The 24,754-nt window shown below is 46.6% G+C and overlaps 1 protein-coding gene across 6 annotated transcripts in view; it reads left to right on the top strand.

The window, feature by feature from the left end:
- Positions 1 to 17,169, top strand: part of Gpt2 (glutamic--pyruvic transaminase 2) — a 33,900-nt gene extending 16,731 nt beyond the window's left edge. For all 6 annotated transcript variants that reach the window (XM_021644683.2, XM_021644680.2, XM_021644682.2 and 3 more), the window contains 7 exons: positions 2,741 to 2,984; positions 6,912 to 6,991; positions 8,805 to 8,941; positions 10,042 to 10,216; positions 11,788 to 11,943; positions 12,897 to 13,009; positions 15,168 to 17,169. In XM_021644683.2, the coding sequence (XP_021500358.1) occupies positions 2,741 to 2,984; positions 6,912 to 6,991; positions 8,805 to 8,941; positions 10,042 to 10,216; positions 11,788 to 11,943; positions 12,897 to 13,009; positions 15,168 to 15,258 (996 nt within the window). In that variant the 3' untranslated portion in view covers positions 15,259 to 17,169. The remainder of the gene's footprint in view (positions 1 to 2,740; positions 2,985 to 6,911; positions 6,992 to 8,804; positions 8,942 to 10,041; positions 10,217 to 11,787; positions 11,944 to 12,896; positions 13,010 to 15,167) is intronic.
- The last annotated feature ends 7,585 nt before the right edge of the window (positions 17,170 to 24,754 follow it).

The following is a 24,754-nucleotide window of genomic DNA, read 5'->3' as shown; positions in this document are numbered from 1 at the left end:
CACCACAACCATTGGTTGTCCATTCTTACCTCAGTGTTCACTAGAGTGAAGAATGGCCTTGCAGGTTAGGGCCCAAGTGTTTGAACTAGCTAGCCAGGCAGGAGAGAGCTCAGTGGGCAGTGTGGGCCACCCACTGATACCCCTGTTCCAGTAGCTTCTAGTTCCTGATAGTGTCCATGATCCTGGCTGGATACAACTGCAGCTTCAGTGTCCCTCCAGAGGATCCACCCACAGGTCCAGCTGGCAAGGAGCTGTAGGAATCTTGAGGGTCCTGATCAACCTCTCTGTTGCTCAGCACATATCAGTGGCCTTCCTCAGGCAGGCATTGTGCTAGGTGCTGGGGAAACCAGGTTCATCACTTGTTCTCTGTCTACATGCCAATGTTATGACAGAATAGCACTAACACCACATATATAAAACTCAATTCATGAGTTTTCAGTTTCTGTTCTATGGTGAAGAGCAAGATTTTAAAAAAAAAATGTGCTGTAATAGCAGCAGGAGCTATAGAAGACACTTCTGAAAAAGACTAAAAAGATGCAGGAATGGATTGGGGAAGGTGGGAAAGGAGGTGGCTTCTGAGCTGAAGATAGGTATATACAAAGATCTTGGTCTGGAAAGAGGCCTAGTACTTGGAAATGAAGTCGAGGTGGCTAAGCTTAAACAGTGAGGGAAAGTTACCAAAAACAGGGCTAGGGAAGCAAGTAATGGCTAAGTTCTACAGGGCGTAGAAGCCATGCTGAGGATTTAGGTCATCCTAAGAATAGAGAACATCAGCACTTCGGTAAGGGAGGGGAGTCCACGTGATTCAACCACTATTCAGTTTATCTTTGGCCAGAAAGAGCCAAGTAACACTTAAGTGAAGGAGCACTTAGGCGATGAGCAAGAGCTGGCTCCTGCTGGGGTCAGTCAGCAGTGGCCCAGGGTACGTAGACTAGAATCATTGGTTACGTGGCTGAAGAGTGTGCATGATGACATGAGGGTAGGTGAGCTAGAATCAGTGGCTGCGTGGCTGTAGAGTCTGCTGTGGCTTTTGTTACGTGGACTAGAATCAGTGCTTGTGTGGCTGAAGTCTGAAATTCTAGGCTTGGGGGTCCATGGCCTCCTGGGATTTGATCTGAGGATCAAATCTGGCCCTCAGTATGCTAGGTAAGTATATATGGCTTACTTAGTTGCACATACCCTGACCCTCTATTCATTTTTGACATGTCTCTCTCAGGCTCTAGCCCTGTGATAAATGCCATTAACTCTAAGTCATGAGGTTTTTTTTTGTTTTTGTTTTTTTGTTTGTTTGTTTTTGCTACTTGAGCAGTGGTTGTTATTGTCCTATCCTATGGGCTCTTTGTCTGCTGACCTCACAGGCTCTTGTTTTGAAGTTGAGTGTTTGTTTCCCAAAGCCTTTCAAATAAACAGTGCATTAATCTTCCACTGGAGTTCATGAGGAAATAGGCCTAGAGACAGGAAGTGGTCACCATGCTTTCCAGGCTGCTGGGATTCTTGAAGCAAGGAATTGAACCTGAGATAGACTCTATGCACACATGCAAAAAGGAAGGTCTTCCTGCAGAAGATGTTGGTTTACTAAGCCACTGACCTATAGCCACTTCAACAACACCTCCCTGGATTCCCATGACTTGTTTTCTTAAGAAATCTATAAAAGCTGGGCGTGGTGGTGCACACTTTTAGTCCCAGCACTGGGGTGGCAGAGGCAGGTGGGTCACTGTGAGTTCGAGGCCAGTCTGGTCTACAAAGTGAGTTCAGAACAGCCAAGGCTACACAGAGAAACCCTATTTAGAAAAACAAACAAACAAACAAAAAGCAAAAGAAAGAAAGAAAGAAAGAAAGAAAGAAAGAAAGAAAGAAAAAGAGAGAGAGAAAGAGAGAAAAAGAGAGAAAGAGAGAGAAAGAGAGAGAAAAAAAGAAATCTATGAGTATGTACCCGCTTAGCTTGAAGATAGGTGAAAGTACCACCTGGCGGCTCCTGGAGCCATTTCAGCAGCCTCCTATTTAGGAGTCTGCCTGGTCCTGTGTGGGCAACTGATGACTACTGATAAAGTATTAAATGAGAGTCTAAATGAGAACATCAGGGTGAGGTCCAGATAATCCCAGGGCAGTACCAGCTTGGACACTGTTTTAGAAAGCGTTTGCTTGGTTGTTGGTTGGGTGTGTGTTCTGAGACAGGACCTCACAGTGAAGCCCAGGCTGGCCTTAAACTCATGGCGGTCCTTCTGCCCAGGCCACCCAAGTGCTGGGATTATGCACGTTTTGCTCTGTACCTGCAGTCTTTGACCACGTGCCATGCGTCAGCTGTCAAGAACTTGAAGACAGTCTGTATTTCTTACTGCCTGTAGCACCCCTCACATTCCAGCTAAGAAAACAGGATCAGGAAGCGAAGATCCTTGACAGAGTTGCACCGGAAGCAGGCCGCAGGGCCACTGGTGGAAAGCTGGGGTTGGAGCTCATCGGGCCTGTTTGCTCATCACCTTGAAGGATGAGGAGCAGCAGGAACCCTGTAGACCAGTAGTTCTTGACCCCTTTGTGGGTGTGTCGAATGACTCTTTCATAGGGGGCTCCTAAAACTGCTGGAAAACACAGATATTTACATTCATAACAGCAAGGTTACAGTTATGAAGTAGCAAAAAACAATTTTATGGTTGGCGGTCACCACAACAGGAGGAAGTGTATTAAAGGGTCACAGAGTTAGGAGGTTGAGAACCACTGTTGGAGATGTTGCTTTTTGTTGCAGACGATCCTGAAGCTCCTGGTCTCCGGGGGAGGCAGGTCGCGGACAGGGGTGATGATCCCCATCCCACAGTATCCCCTGTACTCCGCCGTCATCTCCGAGCTCGACGCTGTCCAGGTGAACTACTATCTAGATGAGGAGAACTGCTGGGCTTTGAATGTGGATGAGCTACGGCGGGCAGTGCGACAAGCCAAAGACCACTGTGACCCCAAAGTTCTCTGCATTATCAACCCCGGAAACCCCACAGGTCTGCGCTTGACTCTCACCATTTTCTCAAGGGCTTGGTGTGGCTGGTGTGCAGGACACTTGACTAAAACCTTGAGTAACAAAAGGTCCTCTCTGTCCCAGTTTCCCAATTCACTCCAGACTTGCTAAGAGCTATGAAACTCGCGTCAGGCCACCTCAGGAGCTGAGAAGCAGGCATTTTAATTTTTTTTTATATATTTTCTTTTTGAGTAGGGCTGTGTTACGAACAGGGCCTGTTCTTTCTCATATTTAACCTCCATTTGTAAAGAGTCATCTCTTTGAGGTTACTCATTCAAAGTATCATCGTTAGCCTGAGGCTCAGTTTACATTCACTACATCTTATTTCTCTCAACTGGTTTCAGAATACTGGTGTGCAGAGTTTGGCTGTTCCTTTGAGAAGAAAATGCCATATTAAAAAAAAAAAAATCAAAAAAGCCTCTTTCTAGAAGTTGAAAAGCACCCAAATCTTGAATATTTTTCTTTTGAATATTTTTCTTAAAAGTATACAGTCCTGCCTGTTCTGACCCCTGAGCTGCTGGTTCATGTGTCTCCAGGGCTCTTTGAATCAGAGAACAAGAACTCTTCTCTCCTTTGTTGAGCTAAGTTGAATTGGGGCCAAAATACATTAGACTTGTTTGTGGAATCTGCTTCTCTGAAACGTGAAATGATGCTTCAATAGCTGCAAACAACCCCATTTAGTTCCCGAAAGCAGCAGAGGTGGGACTGCTGCAGACGCTGGGTTGTGTGTTCCAGTGCCTTGGCAGGGGGTGGCATGAAGGTCCGACCCATGATGCAGTTCAGGGAAATGACACGGAACTGTGCTGATCAGTACCACAGAGCAAGCTCTGAAAACCTCTCCGGCCAGTCCAGATGGCAGTGTTTTGAACAGCCGGTGAGAACTACTTCAGGATACTGGTTCCTAAACTTTTAGCTTGTTAAAGTACAGAATGTGGGCTCCACTCACTAGCACTTTAATGACTGGGCTAGGGCTGGGGAATTGGCAGGTCTGTTCAGCCCGAGATGACACTTCTGCTGATCCCAGAGCCACACTTGGGACAGCAAGTCCCTTGGCGTTTGTATGCTGAGTCGGCTGTACTTTCTTGTTTGTCTTTGGAAAGTATGTTCCTGTCTGGTCTAGTACTTGCTCTGTCATCCAGGCAGGCCTCAGACTCACAGCAGTCCTCCTGCAGGCCCTGAGTGCTAAGGTTGCAGGCATAGGCCACTGGCCTATTGAGTGAGGGATTTCTGCTCAGGTATTTGTGTAAAATCATTTTACCTAGTAGTCTGTACCTCCACCAAAGACTTTCCTGTTCTAAGTAAAGAGAAACTTGAATGTATATTATTATAAATAATATTCTCCCTCCCTCCCCCTTCCTCTCACTGTTTGAGATAGGGTCCACTATATATCTCTGGTTGTCCTGGAGCTTACTATAGAGACCGGGCTGGCCTTGAACTCACAGATATCTGCCTGCCTCTGCCTCCCGAGTGCTGAAGGTAAAGGCATGTGCCACCACGCCCAGCCTTATAAGCAATTCTTATGAAGGGTAATTTATGAGTGGGCACCATCTGCCCTTGCTTTTTGGGGTCTTAATGGCTGGAACTCAGTCAGCTGCTAGAAGAGGGGTGGTAGGAAATGGAAACTTTCCAAACGCACACTGTAACCAGCTAGGTTAAAAACTGTCAAAGTGGCTTGAGATGTTAAGCCAGGGTGCTTTGGGTTTCAAGACAGAAACCCAGATCAAAACTGAAAGGCCATATGGTAGAACTATAAAGCCTGGGCATAAAGCAGTAACCTGATTCAGTGTTATTGTGGGAAGGACCTCAGTTCATTGCTCAGCATCGCTGTCCCCTGAGTTGGAGTCCTTCTCAGAATCTCTCCCTGGAGGGCCTTCAGCAACTCCAGCTATTGCTCCTCAGATGAAACCTGAGGATACATCTTCTGTGATTTTACTGATAGTCCTAGGTTACTTACTGGCCCATCTCAGAAACAGTCAGATCACTAGGTCTCTGATAAGAGAGCTTTTCTGTTTATTCACGTAGAAGTCCTGTTTAGGCTGGCCTTGAACTTGTAACCCTCCTGCTTCAGTATACCAAGTGCTTGGATTAGAGGTGTGTATCACTCTACCTGGAGCATACGCCAGAGCCATTTCTCTTTATCTTCTGCTGGGGTGTCCTCACAGGGCAGCTGTGGTGTGTTACAAGAGAGGAGGTGTAATCACAGGTGTTCCTGTCAGTTTGTAGGGCATTCCTTAGGCCTGTCTTCTGGTGCGGTATACTTAGGGACCTCTCTGCAGCTTTTTGGGCCTGTATCAAAGCTGTGACTTATGTCTCCCTAAACTGGGCATAGTCCAGCCCCTATAAAACCAGATATGATTTCTCTTATTCTTTACAACAGGTCATGTTTGTCCCTTGGGTGTCTCCATGGCTGTGCTGTTCATGATTGCTGAGTCCCAGGCCCTGGAGAAACACAAACTTTTCTTTATTTTCAAGTGTGCATTATGTATATCAGTGGAATTTTTGTACCCGTTTGGTCTCATTTCCTCCCCCAGGCTGAAGCCCTTTCAGGGCTCTGGTGAAATTTCACATTAGTATTTTGTGAACATGTTTTTGTCTATTCTAGTGCTTGTGTCTCTGTTTCTATCCCAGTATGATGTGGTTTGCAGGCAGGGTGAGCCTACCAGCAGGTTCTGTCTGTGACAGCAGCGCTGACTCTGTGGAGAAGCCGGCCTGCCGCTCTGCTGGAGAGGAAGAGCCCTGAGCTTGCTTCTCATGAAGCCTGGCTGGCGCTTGACAGCCAAAGAAACTTCAGCCTCACTTAAGAAATTGGCTCGTTGCTTAAATAGTGTAAGGTGAAAATACTGGCTGACTCCTTCTAAGATACATTTCTATATTTTTATATCATTCTATAGATAAATATATAGACATTTTTCCTTTTAGCCAAAAGGTAACATTCTAAATGTTTTTTTTTGCATTGTGATATCTATACATGCAGAAATAATACATGTGTGTATGTTTATGTTTGTGCACATGTACATAACAGACACAGATGCTGTACACACAGTAAAGAAATCAGCAAGCCCACTGAGCACAGCAGAAATCCCTGGTGTCACACTCCAAGTGTGCGTGTGTGTGGAGGGGGATTCAGGAGAAAGTTTTACTCCCACCTTCTCCTCTTTGCTGTCTGCTCAGCAGTATGCCTGTAGGCCGCTAACTTACCATCTTGCCGTTTGCACCCGTTCTCTGACATGGTTGGTGGGTGTCTTCCCTTCTGGTGTTGAGGCGAGTCCTGAAGGAAGCCAAGGAGAACTATACAGCGTGCTCTCTCAGGGTCCCTTGCGGTGCCACTTCTCTCTGCAGTAGCCACTGACCAGCCTGGCTCCTTCATTCGGTGTTCTGCAAGTACTGATGTTAGCACTTGCCGGCTTCAGGGTGAGCTGGGATGAGTCTGTCGCTCACTTGTGGGTGTGTGCATCTGCCTTTCTGGGAAGACACCCACAAATTTTCCTCAGTAACTCCAGCTCAGTTACCATATCAACCAGCACAATTTTCTTTATTGTTTGCTGCTGGGGAGCTGATGAGATCAACCCCAGTTCTCTTCTTGCTTACTATGACACTTCCGTGCCTTTCCGTCCTTCAGAAGAGACAAACATCATGCACATATGTGCACACCCCAGTCACACGAATAATGGAAAAGTTAGATGTGAAATGCTGTTCCTTCCCTATCCCTGACCTCATTGAATTAGACAGGAGTGGAGCCTGTAGGCGTGGCTGGAGCTTTGTCTCGAGACAGGCAGAGCAAGTAGGAGGGTGTTCGTTCTGGGATCTTCAGGGAACACAGGACACCCAAGTGATTTGGGTGGGAGTATTACTCGGGGACAACTTACGTAGCATTACAACCTACATTTTGGTTTTTTTGGGGATTTTATAGGCCAGGTACAAAGCAGAAAGTGCATAGAAGATGTGATTCACTTTGCCTGGGAAGAGAAGCTTTTTCTCCTGGCTGATGAGGTAAGAGCAGTCCCAGAGATGGGTGGGGTAAGTCGAGAGAGGGAGGGGTGAGCCCTCTCTTAGAGGGGAGGATCCAGCTCAGCTGTTCTATAGCCAGAGAGAATTGTCTAGCAGAGTGATTCTGAGCAAGCAACGGTGAGGGTGTTCATTCTTAACATATGAATTTGGGACATAAATGATCTCTCTGTTGGTTTGGATTTCAGTTGTATTGTAAACACACACACATTCTCCATATATATGGAGAGAGAGAGAGACAGACAGAGAGAGACAGAGGGACAGAGAGAGACAGGCTTCGCTGTGTAACCCAGGCGGCTCTAGAACCCACTGTACAGCCCAGGCTGGCTTTAAACTCATAGCCACCCTCCTGCTTCAGTCTCCTAGTGTTGAGAATACAGGTGTCAGCCACCACCCCCAGCTAAATTTCAGAATCTTAAAAGAGATTACTTTAAACTTGGAGAATGGTGATGATGATGGTGTCACAATCTGTGTCTTCCAGATCCTTCTCCTTTCATCTCTGTATGTTGGCCTTGAACGTAGACTCTCACCCCAGCCTGAAAAGCAGCTTTTCATCCTTGTAGTTCCAGCCACAATTAATTGAACCAATTGCTGTAGCCTGGGGTTGCGATATGCAAACTGAGCAGGCCCAGGCCAGGTGCAAGTTCTGTGCCCAGCCAGGGAGGGTTGTGCCCAAGGGAGATCCATGGGCTCCTTTCCAAGATGGCGTGTAGCTACCCTGTGGGGGATGGCTGAGGCCCCTCCTCAGGTGCGGCTTCCAGCTTGGTAGTTCTCGTCTCTCCCGCATTCACTGTCCAGTCATCCCCGAGCCCATAGGAATCTCAGGTCAATAGCTGTGACTTCTTGAACCCCAGTCACGAGGCTAGGCTTGCCCACAGTTCTTTGCCTGCTTTGGAAGAAGGAAACTGAAGCTCCATCATATTCCACTGTCACTTTCCCTTCATTTCCGCATGTTTTCTGGTTAGCCGTAGTTTCTAGAATGCGACCTTCTTTTTTCCTTAAGCACCCCACTCCATTACCACACTTAAATTGCCATAATTAATCATGGCTCTAAAAACCTTACTTTCTAAAACAAAGAGGCAGCAGAGAGACCTGGGGATTACCTCTGACAGTGTACCGACTACCCCACTGGTCTGGGAAGAGACCAGGGCCTCTGCTGTTGGAGGCCTGGCTCTCCCACTGATCTAGACAGCCCACCTCCCTGATTGTGGAGCAGGCAGGGTGGGGCTTCCAGGCTGTCAGTGCTAGATCTGGAGACAGGGAAGGGCGAAGTACACATGGGTTCTGCTCTGAGAAAAAGAGCAGAGACAAAGGCAAACAATCCCAAACCTGGCAAGTGGCATTAAGGTCACCCAATGGAGTTCACCCCAAAAGCAGAGAGAGCGGAGGACAGGAAACTGCTGCCGCGAGGGGAGTGAATAATGCTTTAGGGTGGGAGCTGCTGGTGTTGCCACTGGCCTGGTGTGTTCAGGCAGCAGGCTAGAAACTGGGGAGGGTAAATGTCAAAGACGTCAGAGAAGCTCCTAAGCCGTTTTAAGATAGGCATCCAGTCTGGGGTGTTTCCCTTGCTTGTTCGGGAAGTTCCTTCAGGCACATTCTGGCTTATCTGTGGAAACAGCGATGGAAGCGGGGCTGCCTGGTTTGTTCCAGGTCGGACTTGTGCCCTACACCTGACTACAGGTTAACTCTACCTACGCACCCCTCACAAGTGTAGACCCTTGACTGCTCTTCAGCCGTAGCCTTTATTTGTTCAAGCCTTCCAGAGGGACTCACTGTAGCGGTCATGTTTCACCTGCAGGTGTACCAGGACAACGTGTACTCTCCGGACTGTACATTCCACTCCTTTAAGAAAGTGCTCTACCAGATGGGGCAGGAGTACTCCAGCAACGTGGAGCTCGCCTCTTTCCACTCCACCTCCAAGGGCTACATGGGCGAGTATGTCAGCCTCTACTCCTCCTCTGCCATTGGCGGGTGTGCTTGGCCCCAGCTCTGCTTCTCTGCCTGGCCCTGGTCCACTCACATGGTTAGAAAGCAGCCCTTATCCTTTACTGCAAGAATAGGAGGAACCAGGCTGCATCTCCCTTTTGAATCTAGGGTCATAAGAACTACTCTTATACAGAAGCTCAAGTGAAATGTGGCCATGTTCAAAAGAAACCAGACTGTGGGTGAGTGATGGGAATGGAAGCAGGTTCCCATAGCAGCTCTAAGTCTGGGTCTTCTGCTCTAACCTTGACTGAAGTCTGAGGGTTCTCTGAATTAGGTGGATAGATACCAAGCTCTGCACGGGGGGGCGGGGTGTGTGTGTGGCATATGACTTGGGCCCATATCTGTGACTTGTATTTTCTGAGCACTTACCCTGAGCTCTGAGGACCCTGGCATTCCAGAGCCACTATGTTACTGAGGAATGAAGAACTAGGTAAAGGGAAAGGCGCGTAGCTGCTGGAGAAATGAGGTCAAAGAAGATGTAGAAATGCCAGGAGGTGGGACTGGAGTTGGAGGAAGAGAGACATTTGGGAGAACAACACTCTAAGCCGCAGGAATGGCATATGAAGTCCAAAGAGCGATTTGCCTAGGTCAAGATAGCTGTCTCCTTAGATTGTTCTTGGCTTAATTTGATATAGATTAGTGTATGAGTTAGGTTTCAGAATTAGCAGCTATAACAAAATGGCTCTAAAATAGGTGAAAATGTATCTGTTTTTGACATAATGGTTCAAAGATACCAGGAAGGCAAGGCTGTGCTCCTGGAGGTCATTCCAGAACCTCGCCCCGTGAGTACGCTTCCTCAGTATGTAGTGTCCATCTCTAGGATGGGAACCATCTCCACCTCCCAGGAGACAGAAGGGAAAAGAAGAACGAACGAACTTGCTTTTACTTGTAGGGAAGTTGCCTTGTAGTATGAGCTGTTTATGCCCACTGCTAAGAACTCAGCCGCAGCTGCCTTCAGTGCTGAGGCCGTTAGAGAGTCTGGTGTCCAAACTGCATTTGCGAGGTCTTCCCATAACTGGCGGGTATGTTCCCTCTCCTCAACTCTCCAGGTGTGGCTACAGAGGGGGCTACATGGAGGTGATCAATTTGCACCCTGAGATCAAAGGCCAGCTGGTGAAGCTACTCTCAGTTCGTCTCTGCCCACCAGTGTCCGGACAGGCCGCAATGGACATCGTTGTGAATCCCCCAGTACCAGGAGAGGAGTCCTTTGAGCAGTTCAGCAGGGTGAGTCTGCTTGACCCACCCGCTATTGTCAGGGTCATGGTGTGCCTGTGTGTGACCATCCCTGTCTGTCCTTCAGAGGGCACCCATGATGTCTCTTGGTGGCTGAGCCAGCCTGGTGGGTTAAGTCTAAAGACGCATCAGAGTGTGTTTGGAAGTGGGAAGACTTTCTGTGTGGGTGAATGGCCTCCCTCTTTTTCACCTGTGAGCATCAGGAGGAATGGGGATCCCAGAAGGAGAGTCCCACGTCCTGCAGAGATTTTTGTTAGAAACCTGAAGAGAAGGGCAGGTAGCTAGGTGGCGCAGCATTGAATTAAAGAATGAAACCCTTTCAGATTGTAGAATCTAAAGGGCAGTTCACAGATGGGATAGGTTCATCTTGTTCTCTTTCAGGGTGGGGGGCCATGTAGGGGGAGATTTGCTTGTTTGGTTTTTGGGGCACAGGGTTTCATTTCATAGCCCAAACTGTTTTTGAACTCAAGATCCTCCTGCTTCAACCTGCTAATGGCTAGGATTACAGGCACACCCACCACACTCTCTTCTCTCTTCCCCTTCTCCTTTGCCCTTCTTCCTCTTTTTCTGTAGTAAAATACGAACAACTAAACTTTTTCTCTTTTTAAATATGCAGTTCTATCCTGCTGTAGTGAATGCCTTTAATCTTAGTGCTCAGGAGGCAGAGGCAGGAGGACCTCTGTGAGTTTGAGGCTAGCCTGGTCTATATAGTGAGTTTCATGACAGCAGAGCTGTCATGAAAGACCCTGTATAAACAGACAGACAGACAGTTTTGTTTCATTAAGGAAAGACATTCAAATTGTTGTGTAACCATCTCCCATCTGTCTCAAGAACTTTCCATCATCCCCAACTGAAACATTAGACCTAATAATAAATACGTAGATCTCCGCTTCCTCCATTTCCTCAGTTCCTGGCAGCCAGCATTTTCCTCTGTCTCCGTGAATCCCCCTAAGGTATATAGGCATAGGTGGGATTATACAATGTTTTTCCTTCTGCGACTGGCTTATTCCACTTGGCACAGGGTCCACCCCTGTGGAGGCCTGCCCATAACAGCAGAGGTCTGTGCAGGTCTGAAGATGGGTTGTGTGTCATTGCCTGGATATACCGTGTTCTGTTTACTTGCCGTCTTCGGGCCTTACCTTGTTATCTCTCTTGTACAATAGTACTTGCAGAAACCCTGATTGAGTCTATTCCAGCTTTGAATGCTGGCCCAGCTCTGGGACAGTTGCTGAGTCTGCCTGGGTCTGTCTCCCTGTACAGCACACTGGCAGAGAATGCAAAGGGATTGCCCATACATAACACGATGGGGCTGGTCTCCAGGGGCCCGTGCCACTCAGAGTTTCTAGGCTATTCCGGCAAGGGCCAGGGCCGCTCAGAACGATGGATGAAAAAATCCCACAGAAAGACCTACCCATCCATCCGTGTCCACACCCTTCCCCTGCTCCATTTACAGTGCTTGTCACCCGCTGCCCGTCTTCTGTCAGTCTGTTCTGTGTGTTGAAGAACAGCATTTTGTAGCCTTGTCCAGGATCATTGATACCTGTGCTTTCTGTCATCATCAGGAAAAAGAATTTGTCCTCGGTAATCTGGCCAAAAAAGCGAAGCTGACAGAAGATCTGTTTAACCAAGTCCCGGGGATTCAGTGCAACCCCTTGCAAGGAGCTATGTATGCTTTTCCTCGGATTCTCATTCCTGCCAAGGCCGTGGAGGCAGCTCAGGTCAGAGTGGAGGGCTGGCTGTCTTCCTGGATTCGCTTGAGCTGTCTGGGTCATGGCCTTTTGCTTTGGCGAGCCCTGGTGCTGATGTTAGGGGTTTTGATCCCTGTGGGCCGCCTGAACAGATGCAGTTTACTTTGTGACAGCTTCTTAGAGTCCCAGCTACAGCAGAGTATGGTGGTGATGGAGCAAGTAGAAGGCCAACCCGAAGCGAGAGTCCAGAGTGGACCACATCACTGCTCTTGGAGTGGAGACATAGAGCTTGCAGAAGATCTGGGTCTGGCTTCCATCACCTCCGTGCTGGCTGGCAGCCATCCATAACTCCAGTTCTAGGATACCAATACCCTCTTCTGATTTCTGAGGACCCAGGCATTCACATAGTATACGTGCAAGTGAAACACCCATACACATAGAAGAATTAAATCTAAACAATATTAAAACAAGACATTCTGGCTCTGAAGGGCAGGACCCAAATGGGGTGCTGGAGAAGCAATGAGAGTCCTCACCACCCCCACCACCGCGTCCTGCAGCCAGTGCCTGTTGAGCAGTTACCACGATGGGGACAGGGCATGCTGGAACCCTTGAGTGAAGATCAGGAGTGCCACAGCCTCTGCCTGTCTAACAGTAGCCTCAGCTGTCTGGGTCCCTGAACCAGCTTCCTGGCCATGACAGGAAAAGGAGAAGGAAGGGTTCTGCCACAGAAAATTCTGCATTCTGGTTCTATCGAGCCTTAATGCCTCCCACCCTCAATGGGGTCTTATTCTGTAGACCAGGTGGACCCCACTATGTATCTCAGGCTAGCCCTGAATTCAAGGCACTCTTCTTGTTTAAGTTTCTCAAGTCCTAGGATTATAAGTATGAGCCAAAACCAGCTCTGGCTTTGGTTTTGGCTTTTGATGTGTGTCGGTCTAGTGTAAAGCCAGACATGAATCTCAAGTTCTGTCCTCCTCCCACAGTCCCATAAAATGGCTCCAGACATGTTTTACTGCATGAAGCTCCTGGAGGAGACAGGCATCTGTGTCGTGCCTGGCAGTGGCTTTGGGCAGCGAGAAGGCACTTACCACTTCAGGTATGATATTTACTGTGGGGGTGGGGGTGCTGGTCCCTGGCTTGTCCTGGAAACTTAGATTCCTGCTTTAGAGACTGAGGGTCTGAGACTGTTCTCCTTGACTGGATCCCATCATGGCAAGCTGAGACTGTCAGAAACAAGGAAAACTGGGGCGCTTTGCAGCTGTCCCTCTATGTATTCCTGGACTGGCCTGCTTCTCAGCTGCCTTCTGTCCCTTTTACACTCCATGCCTCTGGATGCACAGAACAAAGCTAGTGCCTTAGTTAGATTTCTGTTACTATCATAAGCACCATGACAAAAAGCAGCTTGGGGAGAAAAGTCTCTATTTGGCTCACAGGTTACAGTCCATCATCAGAGAAAACCAAGGCAGGAACCTGGAGGCAGGACCTGAGACAGACTACAGAGGAACACTGCTTACTGGCTTCTGTCCATGGTGGCTTGCTCAGCCTGCTTTCTTACATATTCAAGATATCGGCCTAGGGATGTCTTTTCACATCAGTCATTGATCCAGAAAAAGCCCCCACAGACTTGCCAACTGAATGGATGGAGTTGTTTCTCAAGTGAAGTTCTTCCCAGCTGACCCTAGCTTGTGTCAAGTTGACAGAAAAGCCAACCAGGACAGCCTGGCATAGAACGCCTGTTCACAGAATGCGTGTTCTGTGGCTCCTGTGCCACAGGCCATGACCCTGGACCCCAAAGCCTGCTAAGTACCGCACTGACATATATTAGGTCCACACACAGAGAGGCTGCTCACAGCTCTGCGCAGATGAGCACACAGATTCCCATAGCTGATCCTCACCAAGGCCGCTCTGGTCAGAATACGATCATCTCTTCACAGCTGCTATGGCAGCATCTCTCATAGCAGATGCTAAAGAAAGAACTGTCATGAGTTGCTAGCACCTAGAGCCAGGTCTTTGCTCAGAGATACGGGTGGTGTTATAAGACTATCTCCTACCTGGCCTTTTTATCCTTGGCCAGGTCTTCTGCTATGATTCATGATCCATCCAAAATGGAGAGCTGGGATTGCAGTATAGCTTAGGATCGCAGGATGAGTGTGAAGTCCTGGGTTCCTTGCCCAGCAGACCACCAAAAGTTGTTGAGTTGGGAAAATGTTGTCAGGACTGGAGGGAGAGAGGTTAGTTTTGTGGCGACTGGAAATATCTTTGAAGTGAAAGTTGTGATTTGTGGCTGGCTTGCTGTCAGAAACTGAATACCAGGACACACTTCTGTATCTGTGCGTGCACGCATGCACACACACACATACACACACACACACACACACAGAGTGAAATGTTCAGTTTTCGAAAGAAAGACTAGGAATCATGTTCTAGGATTACAGTGCATTTTGACCATTTGCCTAGCATGCACAAAGCCCTAAATTCAGTCCCTAGCACCACAAAAGAGGGAGGGGGGGAGAGCCATGTTCTAGAAAGTTCTCCATACCAGTCACAACGTGCTGCTGGAGCCACATTTTGTAGGGCATGCCTGTAGTGTAAGTACTTTAAGAAATTGAGGCAGAAGAATTACTGTGACCTCAAGGCCAACCTAAGCAGCAGGGTAAGTTCCAGAATAGCCAGTGCCATATGAAACCCTGCTTTATAAAACAAGAAGGGGGTGGGAATAAGGCAGCGGCAGGCAGATCTCTGGGAGTTCGTAGTCAGTCTGGTCTACATAGCAAGTTCTAGGACAGCTGGGGCTACATAGAGAGAACCTGCCTTAAACATACAAACAAATAACAACAATAAAACCATGGTGCCGACCTTCTGCAATAGAGAAAAATATATTTTGGTGACTCAAAATCCAGTTTATTGCTTTAGTAGACAGGTTGTACCGTAGTAAAAATGCCTGTGTCTAAACCACTATGGTGATAGGGGTCTGCACTCTCAGCTTCCTGGAGGCTGGGACAAGAGTATTGCTCAACCTCAGGGTTTCACCACTTGTCTGGGCAACACTGAGAATGGAAGGAAGGGCTGGGGAGACAATAGCTTCACAATCATTAGGTGCTCTCCAGGGTCTTGAGCTCCCAAAGCAGATGAGGTAGGGCCATCTCTCCTTTCAGGGCTCACCCTCCCTGCCTCATCTCCACTCAGCAGTGCAAGGAGTGTCATTGGATTCATCCTGTGAGCAGCCAGGCTGATGCTGTTCTCTTTCCTGACAGAATGACGATTCTCCCTCCGGTGGAGAAACTGAAGACAGTGCTCCACAAGGTGAAAGATTTTCACCTCAAGTTCCTGGATAAGTATGCGTGAGGATGCCTCAGGCACCTGAGGGAGACCTCTTTTTGGCTCTCCGTCCCAATACTACCTGGGTCTTCCTCATGGACTCTGCCTCAGACTGCACAACAGGTTACCAACCCTGTTCATCATCATTTTTCCCAGGAGACTTCTTTCTTTGTGCCTTGATGTTGAGAGTTCTCTTCCGAGCAAGCGGGGCTTTTACAATGTCGTGCAGTCCCTGTGTTCTTTAATGCAACCAGACTGAGTCAACTTGTTCAGCAGACATAGCTGGAATTCTCAGGATCAACTATCGCTGTTGTGTTTGGAGAGTTCCTTTGGGTTCTAAGCAGCCAGGGTACATTGAGATGAGATATTTCAGATCTGGAGAAACCAGCAGGTGTTAGAAAATATGTGACTTAACATGGTAAGGACTGGAAATCCAGAAACTGACAGTGGGATCCATGAAATTAAGGCCCTTAGCAGTGTGAAAATGTAGTTTTGAGAACAGTAAATCTGCAAGTGCAGTGAGGACTAGGAGAAAGCTTGTCATTCTGGTCTGGGGCTAGGCAGCTCTTCACGGACAAGAATATTGAAGCCAGTAGTAAGAGAAGGGTCCCATCAGATATCAGGTTACACTGTACTGAACACAGAGTAGGCAGGGGCCATGCCTAGGTCAGAGGTCCTGAGTGGAACTGGGTGTAAAGCAGGCTGCGGGTTCAACTTGTGTCTTCTGGACAGCCTAGCAGCGTGATGGCTTCGCACACTGAGCTTTGCACATGCTTTTGCTGAGACCTTGGTATAAAAGGTCTCCTTAGACTTCAGGGGCATTGGGAAAAGCCCTGAAATGTCTTGGTTAAGTGACAATTCTCTTTGCTGTGGATGGATCCATCCCACTGGTTAGTTAGAGGCAGTTTCCTCCAGAAGGTTTGGCTGAGCCTTTCTATAATTATACTCATTGCCCTCTGCTGGTGGCAGCAAAGATAAGCAAATGCCCTGAATTAGGAGGTGATCCTTTTAAAGATCTCACAGTTAAGCCCCTGCCAGTGTATTTTTAATTGTTTGAAACTAAATTTGGTTCATTTTGTAACTTTAGTTGATCACAGTGCCTGGTACACTGGCTGCCATGAAGGAACACATGCCATCCGAGTCAGGGTGTTTTCACATCAGTTTCCGGCCTCACTCTTGACCTGTGGGCAGTGTCCTATATCATCAGCTGTCCCTCCATGTCAGAGTAGCAGCCACCAACGAACTTTATTCCTTGAATTAGCACACCTGGGTGGGGCCATGAGCACTCCAAGTGAACAGGTGCTACAGGGAGCTCCAGGCCAGGTTCTCCTTCCCATCATCCCTTTACCGTCTACTTTCTTCAGCGAGAAGTGAGGGAAGCTATGACTAGCTCAGCAGGCTGGTGCCCAGTGAGTCAGGGGGAGCTTAAGAGGCTAGAGAGAGAAATGTGAGGGCTGCATAGAAAGGCTGGAAACCAGCCTCCTACGCCATGATTCCACACTGCAGGGGGATGCAATTTTTAAAAAGAACTTCAATCTGTTAGCATTCAAGAGCATTATATTACTGTGAAGGGAGTGAGTAGCCACATTTGTAACAAGATGGAACGTTCTGGAACTATTCCTTTAAAAGTTGAAAAGGTAGGGTGTGTGCTTGCTAGGCATGTAAGCCAGATGTGCTCCAGAGTGCTGAGAGTCCCCGATGAAAGGTTAACAAGAAGCTAGTATATTTTTTATATTTTTGTAACAATTGCTTTTTTCATGGTGGGTAGGAGGGTTAGTATTTATAGTCCTAACAAGTCCAATAATTTTTATAAGTGTCTTCAAATTATAAATAATCCTCCAAATTTTGCAATGTTTACATGTTTTTTTTAAAGATGACAATTATGCTTGATTTGCTTTTTAAATAAAAGTTTAGCTGTTCTAAGAGATTAACTTCAAATAGGAATGCTGGCTATGATAGTTTGGATTTTCTACAGATTCTATTCCCTTGCCCTTTTCTGTGCCGGTGTCACTCAAGAAAGTTGTTTGTCATTTGGGGATTCACTTAAGAGGCTACAGCTTTGAGGTTTTTCTTCCTCCCAGCGCTCCAAGAGGCATGTGGGTGGCGCTGTGGAAGCCTGGGCCAGGCTGGACCTGGGCAGTCACACCTCAGAGACGACATTCGTTTGGATGTAGGAGCAGGCACAGGTCTGCCTGCTCATTGATGGTTTTCATCATCAGTTCTTCAGGCCTCCTCAACAGAGGTCCTTGATAATAGCTGTGCTGGGAAGTTCTGAACAATAAAATATGTGCTCAGAGTGGTGATTGATCAACTCTGTCAGTAAAATCTAAAGGGTGAATGGGGCTGAGCGTGGTGGCATGCACCTTAATCCCAACACTGGGGAGGCAGGGGCAGACAGTGTCTGTGAGTTTGAGTCCTGTCTGATCTACATAGTAAGTGCCTATCTCAAAACAAAATAGTAAGCAGTTGAGTGGATGTCACTAATTCTATATCTTTGTGTGTGTGTTCCTGAATGGTAAATCTACCTAACTATCACAAAGTCGAACCAATAGCTTCTGCTTCGTAAGGTTTGACCGTAAAGACAGGGAGTCGCTAAGTTGGAGATGCCTCGTGGGTCTGTCTTTGTTTTTGTGTTGGCACAGTGTCTAGCATAATAGCACTTGCTGTGTACACTAGACTGACCTTAAGCTCATTGTGTAGTCTAAGGATGGCCTTGAACTCCTGATGTTCCTGCCTTCGCTTTCTAAGTGCTGGGATCATAGGTTTGTGCCACCATTTCCTGCTCTAAGAAGATGTTGAAAGGAATGTGGACTTTGGCTTTCTGCTGGTAGTGAAATAAGAAGAGATAGAGTCTTCATAAGGCTGGAGAGGTGGGGATAGGAGCTGGGAAGCTATAGGACATGGTGTGTTGATACAGGACATTATATTGGTTTTGATCACATTTCCCATTCTACATCTATTTTTTTAAAAAATAATTTATTTATGTATTTATTATGTACACAGAGTTCTGCTTAAATGTACACTGCATGACACAAGAGGATGCTAGAACTCATTACAGATTGTTGTGAGCCACCATGGGGTTGCTGGGAATTGAACTCAGGACCTTTGGAAGAACAGTCAGTCCTCTTAACCTCTGAGCCATCTCTCTAGCCCTCTACATCTATTTTGAAATATGGCTTTTAAATTTAAAATTCCCCAAACTAAGCTTTCTATATCTTTATTAAAATTTAGAAAGTACACAAAGAAAAAATAATTGGGACTCTTACTAAGAATCATTAGGAACCCATTCAACATAGCTTAAGGGAAGAAGTTGGCTACCGGGGTAAGTTATAGGGAAACTGGCCTCGTTTTGAATGTTTACTCTGGGGAGTTTCATGGTCCTGCATATCCGTTCCTGAGGCAGTTTTTCTGGCTTGTGATAATAGGGTGCTTTGTGGGGCCTGTGCACAGAGGAGGTGAGAACAGGTCTTAGGATTAGCAGCCTCACTGAATAACAACGAATCAGAAGTTACTCCCCAAAGAAAGGGGTTGGGACAGTGCTATGCCAACAAATAACATTCGCTATGGGCCACTTTAGTGTAGGGATGGAGGAGTGTGTGTTCAAGAAGTGTGTGTGTGTGCGTGTGCATGCACAGTAGCCCACAGAGGCCTGCTTCCCCTGGCATGATCAGCCTACTTTCTTATAGAACCCAGAACCCCAGCCCATGGATGGCATCACCTACTATGGGCTGGGCTCACCCCCACTGATGATTTGGTTCTTAAATATCCCCCAATGTTGTACATTCAAGCCTTGGTTACAAGCCTGTGGCACTATCAAGGGATAGTTGAACTTCAGGAGGTGGGGTCTAGTGGGAGAATGTGAGTTGTGGAGGCACACCCTTAGGGGCTGTCAGCTCCCCAGCCCCTCTTCTCTTTCCTGCCATGTGCCCCCCACAGTGGCATGCTGCCTCAGCAGAGGCCCAGACTGAGACAACAGCCTTTCTATTTCATCAGATTCACACAGATTATTTACCAGAATATCACATGAATGGCCCCATCCTCCATCTTTATTAGCTCCTGTTCCCCTCTGAAGCCTCATGAGCCAGGCCTTCGCTGTCCTCCTTTCTTTCAGAGTTGTTCTCCAGGCTCCCACAGGCATAGCCCATTAACCTCTGCTTGCGGTACTCAAAGGCTTTTCTAGCCCAAACTTTCAAACGCCTCCACATTCCTCCAGCCTACCAGTTCCAAAGAGCTAGGAACTACACAGTTGAGTTTATCCCAGCAACAGCCCCACTTATCAACAGGGTTTGTTTGTTTGTTTTTTTGTTTGTTTGATTGTTTGGTACTGTTTTCCCATTTATGATGATAAGGCACCCTGAAAAAGGAATCTTGAGGAAAGAATATATTTGGGCTCATAGTTTAAAGGCACATGGCAGCAGGGAGTCATGGCAGCAACATCTCGAGGCAGCTGCTCACACTTATGAATGCTTGTGTTGAGCATACATTCTCCTGTATCATCATCGTCATTATTATTTTGGGTTTTCAAGACAGGGTTTCTCTGTGTAGCCTTGGCTGTGCTGGACTTGCTTAGTAACCGAGGCTGGCCTGCCTTGAACTCACAGACATCTATCTGCCTGCCTCTTCCTCCCTGGGTGCTGGGATTACAGTGTGTGCCACCCAGCTCTCCTTTTTATTCTTTATGGGACCCGAGACCGTGGAATGGTATTTCCCTACTTAGGGGCGGGTCTTTCCCCCTCAGTTAACCTAACAGAGATAAGCCTTCACAGATAGAACCAAATACTTATTTACACATAGCGATTCTAATCCTACCAACTGTCCATCAAGAGTGAGCACAGCACTGAGTACGGGGAGCTTGCACTGCTGATTCTCCTGCCCCTCCCTCCCTGATGCTAGGGTTACAGGGCTCGCATTTCACCCAGCTCCAGCCCTTGGGTGTGCAGTGACTCAGGTAAGGTGCATTTAATACATGGCCTTCAGATGGTTTCCATACTGTTGTTACGTATGGTGTGTTTTCAGTCACTGGGCTTATAAAATGTCTTAGAGCACGTGTACAGACTCACGCTAACAAAATATTAATCACCCATGCACAATATAGTAACGCTTTAGAATGTCTTGCTCAGATAGAAAGATGTCACACTGGGAGCTGTCCAGGTAAGCTGCCAAGCCTGATGGTTTAGGTTTGGTTCCTGGAGAATCAACTTTTACAGGTTGTCTCCCGAGTTTCACATGCACACCATGGTGTGTGTGTGTGTGTGCTTACAAATGTAGGGCTGTGTGGTGGTGCACACCTTTAATCTCAGCACTCAGGAGGCAGGGGCAGGCAGATCTCTGAATTTGAAGCCAGCCTGGTCTATATTGTGAGTTCCAGGACACACAGGGCTACACAGAAACCCTGTCTCAAAAAAAAAAAAAAAAACAAACAAACAAAAACCATAACCATAACAGGGAGCTGGAAAATGGCTGAGCTCTTAAGAGGATTTGCTACTCTTACAGAGGACCTACATCAGGGGACTTAGAATCTGAAGTTTCAGCTATTAAGACATGTATCTTTCTGGACTAGTAGGTAAGAAAAGAGTGGGAAGGGAGTATTAGAATATTGTCTTATGCCCCTCTCACTGAGTTGTTATCAAAAGATTTGGGGGCCTACCTTTAAAAGAAATAGCTCAGTTTTCCTGATAAACTCTGTAGAATCAATCTTTAGATGCTTATGAAAAGGCCAAAATTTACTTGAAGATTCCAGTTCAGTCATCAGTGACCCAAAGAAGGGCTCAACTCCTGGTGATACCAGCATTGGCAAATAAAGTTGCTACTTGGCTTTTAGGTGGCTATCTCATTAATAAACACCTAGATTTTCTCAGCTATCTACACAGCATTGTCCTTGACTGAATGAATCCCCAGCTCATAATTTATTGTACAAATTGAGTATCATAATGGATTGACATCAGCCTCTTCAGGTGTGTGACTTAGCAGATACAGCCTGATATTTTAGTATCTGTTTATTTATGTTGCTTTCACAGCTGGAGGTTTTTGTTGTTTGTTTGTTTAGGTCTTAGTATAAGACCAACAATGCAGTGTCTATATATTTGGTCACTACACAATTCACTCTACTTGTAAGAGAGTATGTATGAGTTGAAGTGTTTTTTAATAACAGTGATATGGACTTGGCCATTAGTTTCTGGACCGTCCATGACTTCAATCTTTGTCCGAGTTAAATTCTGCAGCCAGTATGTTCATGTGTCCTGTTAAGTGGACATCATTAAATACAGATCCCCATTTTATAGGTTTGGTTCTATTATGAGTTATATCACAGCTTTCTGTATTTAAATTGTACTTAAGTACACATGTAAATAATTGTTACTTGTTTGAGAAGCCAAATATGTCAGCACAAGAGCTTTGATAGTTTAAAAGAAAAAGGTTACAAAAGAATTGCTGGTGTCCAGCCCTGCAAGGTCACTTCATTTTAAACATATTTGAGAGCAAGGCATGATGACTGGGCTCAGGATGACATGGATCACTTGGATCCAGGCATTGAAAATCAACCTGGGCAACACAGCAAAAACCTATTTGTGCCTCACCTATAATCTATAATCCTAGCACTAGGATTATAGCTAGTGCTATAATCCTATCAAAGCCAGCATGGGATACCTCTAGAGTTCCAAGCCAATCACAGAAAAGAAAAAGAAGAAAAGGAACATGGATTTTTTTTTCTGTTCTCAATCCTTTATTAAAGGATGATATTGTTCTTCTAGAATTTGTTTTCAAGTCAGTATTTCAGATCCTCCATATCTAAGATTTATTTCAAAAAGAGTATGAAGCACTCCTGTCGGTTACTTATTTAAATTCTATTTTGTGCCAGTGATGCACTAGGAATTTTTGTGTGTTTGGGTCTGCAGATCAAATCCAGTGCCCTACTCATGCAAGGCAAGTGCTCTGCCACTGAGTTCCATGCCCAGTCCTAGAAAGTTTGCAGTCGGTTCACAACCCTCTATAACTCCAGTTCCAGGGAAACCAACTCTCTTCTGGCATCAGGAGCAGACATAGAATACAGATAAGCAGGAAAAAACAAAACAAAAAACAAAACAAAAAAAAAAACAACCACACACATAAAACAATAATTTAAAAACACAAGGAAGAGCTAGTCCTCTTTCCTACCTTGGAGGAAAGCTCCACCTGGCACAGTGAGAAAGCCAGGATGGTATACACTGGGGACTGGAAACATGAAGCCACACCTGGAATGCAGAGTTGTTAAAAAGAGTAATTCTGGGGACTGGAGGGATGGCTCAGTGGTTAAGAGTACTGGCTGCTGCTCTAGAAGTATTAAGTTCAATTCCTGGCAACCACATGGTATCTCACAACCATCTATAATGTGATATGGTGCCCTCTTCTGGCATGCAGGTGTACATGCATATAGAGCACTCATATACATGAAATACATAAATCTTAAAAAAAAAAAGTAATTCTACAGCTAAAATGCCTGAGAACAGTGTATCCATCAGGGTTCTCTACAAGAGAGGAAGCGATAGTGTGAGCCTAATTGTTCTGCTGGCTTTCATGATAGGAGCTGAAGAGGCCAATAGTGGCCAACTGCATGCTGAAGAGAGCACAGTAGCCCCTCAGTCCATCAGGCTGGATACTGCAGCAGCTCCAGTCTGGTGCTGAAAGCCTGCAGGATGTCACTTAAGGATGGTAGCAAGCAGGTCAGCAATGGGATAGACACACCCACTTAGCAGAAGGCAAAGGCAGGCAGACAAGCAACACTGGTTTTCTTCTGGCCTCTTTAAATCTGGGCCAGCTGCCGCAGGGTGCTGCCTGCTCTGGAGGACTGGTTTCTTTCCTTAATCCCTCCAGAACTGCCCACGCAGACAGGCTTGCCTTGGAACATGCTTCTTTCTTATTAAGGATTGTCCTTAATAATCACCACCACAATGGGGAGATTCAGTTTTGGTTAGATGGCAGGCAGACACGGTACTCACCTGCCATGCACTTGAGAGAGGACCTGCACTAGAGGAGGCAGGTACTCAGCTGCTAATTTCGAAGCTGAAAAGAAATTTCTTGCGACTGTCACAAAGGTGATGACAATGGATGGTAGTTGCTACCGTTAAATCTTGCAAAATATCCCACCTAAAGATGTGCCAAGAAAGGAAGCTGCTGACCTCCGTGTGAGAAAACTGCACCCCTGCATTACTGAACTTGGTGGTCACAGCTGTGCAAGTCAGATCTGGCTACCTGCCCTCAATAAGCCAATAAAGAGAGTCAAATTAATAGTGGAAAGCAGAAAGATTTATTTAATGTGGTCACAGTGAAAAATGGGACTCAGCAAACCCCTCAAGTCCATCTTCAGGGTCAAGTAAAACCGAAGTTTAAATAGAGGGCCAAGGATATCCACATCTAAGCAGTTCCAGTCAAGGTGTGGTCCTGCCCACCACTGACCCATTGTCTCATCCTGTCAGGAAAGGACAAGGTTGTAGAAGTGTGTGAAATCTCCTTCCTGGAAACAAGCTCCACCTGGCACAAATTCCTTCCCCCCAGCATGAAATTCCTGGGGAAATCACTGTTTCTTTGGGGATCCATTGTTTCATCAGATTGAGACACTATCATTTCTAGATAGAGTATCTCTCTACTGTTGGCTGTGTTGTTTCTACCAGATGGGTTGCAGCAGCATCCTGAGACCACCACAGAACTGAGAGTAGTTTTTCTGAAGCAGCTGAGAAGAGGCTTGGACCTCATTCCTCTAATCAAGTTCCCTTTTGTAGAACGCATCACAATTTTATCACTTCACAAATCCCAAGGTACACTGAGTCCTACTTCCCAAAGGCGCCGTAGAAACCAAAACAGGAAGGTGAGTTCTTTCACATAGAGAAGCACAAAGATGCAGCAGGGCAAGGTTAATCAGACAGACAGGCCCCCCGATTTTACCCAAATCCAAACTTACTCAGTTCTGGGGCTATCGATGATCCATTTTTGCGCTAATAAAGGTACTTACTTACCTTTGCAAATTGGTCTACATCTTTCACCAAGAATCTAAGTAACCAGTATCTTACTGTGTATTAAATTTGCTCTTTTTCCAGATAGAGCTTCTCTGTGTGGCTCTGGCTGTTCTGGACTCTCTGTAGACCAGGCCGCCTTGAACTCAGATCCGCTTGTCTCTGCTTCCCTGAGTGCTGGAATTATAGGGTGTGTCCGTATCTGGCTTGCATTAGATTTTGTCGAATTTTAGTTTTCAACAAAATTCTTACCTGTTGAGACATGAGCTGCCCAACATACAGGACTAGAGTGGAGAGCTAAAGAGCAGCTATGCACAAGGCCCACCCTCCTGGCTAGAGCAATCCACGAGCTAACTATAGTACAAACCTATAGGACAATCTAACCAAAGCGAGTAGGGGAACGTGCTGCCCAAGTAAACACTTCAGAAGTCATTGCTGAAAACTGGAGCCAGGGCCAGGAGTCAATGCTGCACACCTTTAATCTCAGCACATGAAAGGCCAAGGAGGACTGCCCTGAATGCAAGGGCAGCCTAGGATAC

The sequence above is a fragment of the Meriones unguiculatus genome, chromosome 10, assembly GCF_030254825.1.
Source record: "Meriones unguiculatus strain TT.TT164.6M chromosome 10, Bangor_MerUng_6.1, whole genome shotgun sequence".
Lineage (NCBI taxonomy): Eukaryota > Metazoa > Chordata > Mammalia > Rodentia > Muridae > Meriones > Meriones unguiculatus.
Note: the sequence above shows the minus strand (reverse complement) of the source record. Positions and strands in the feature narration are given on the sequence as shown.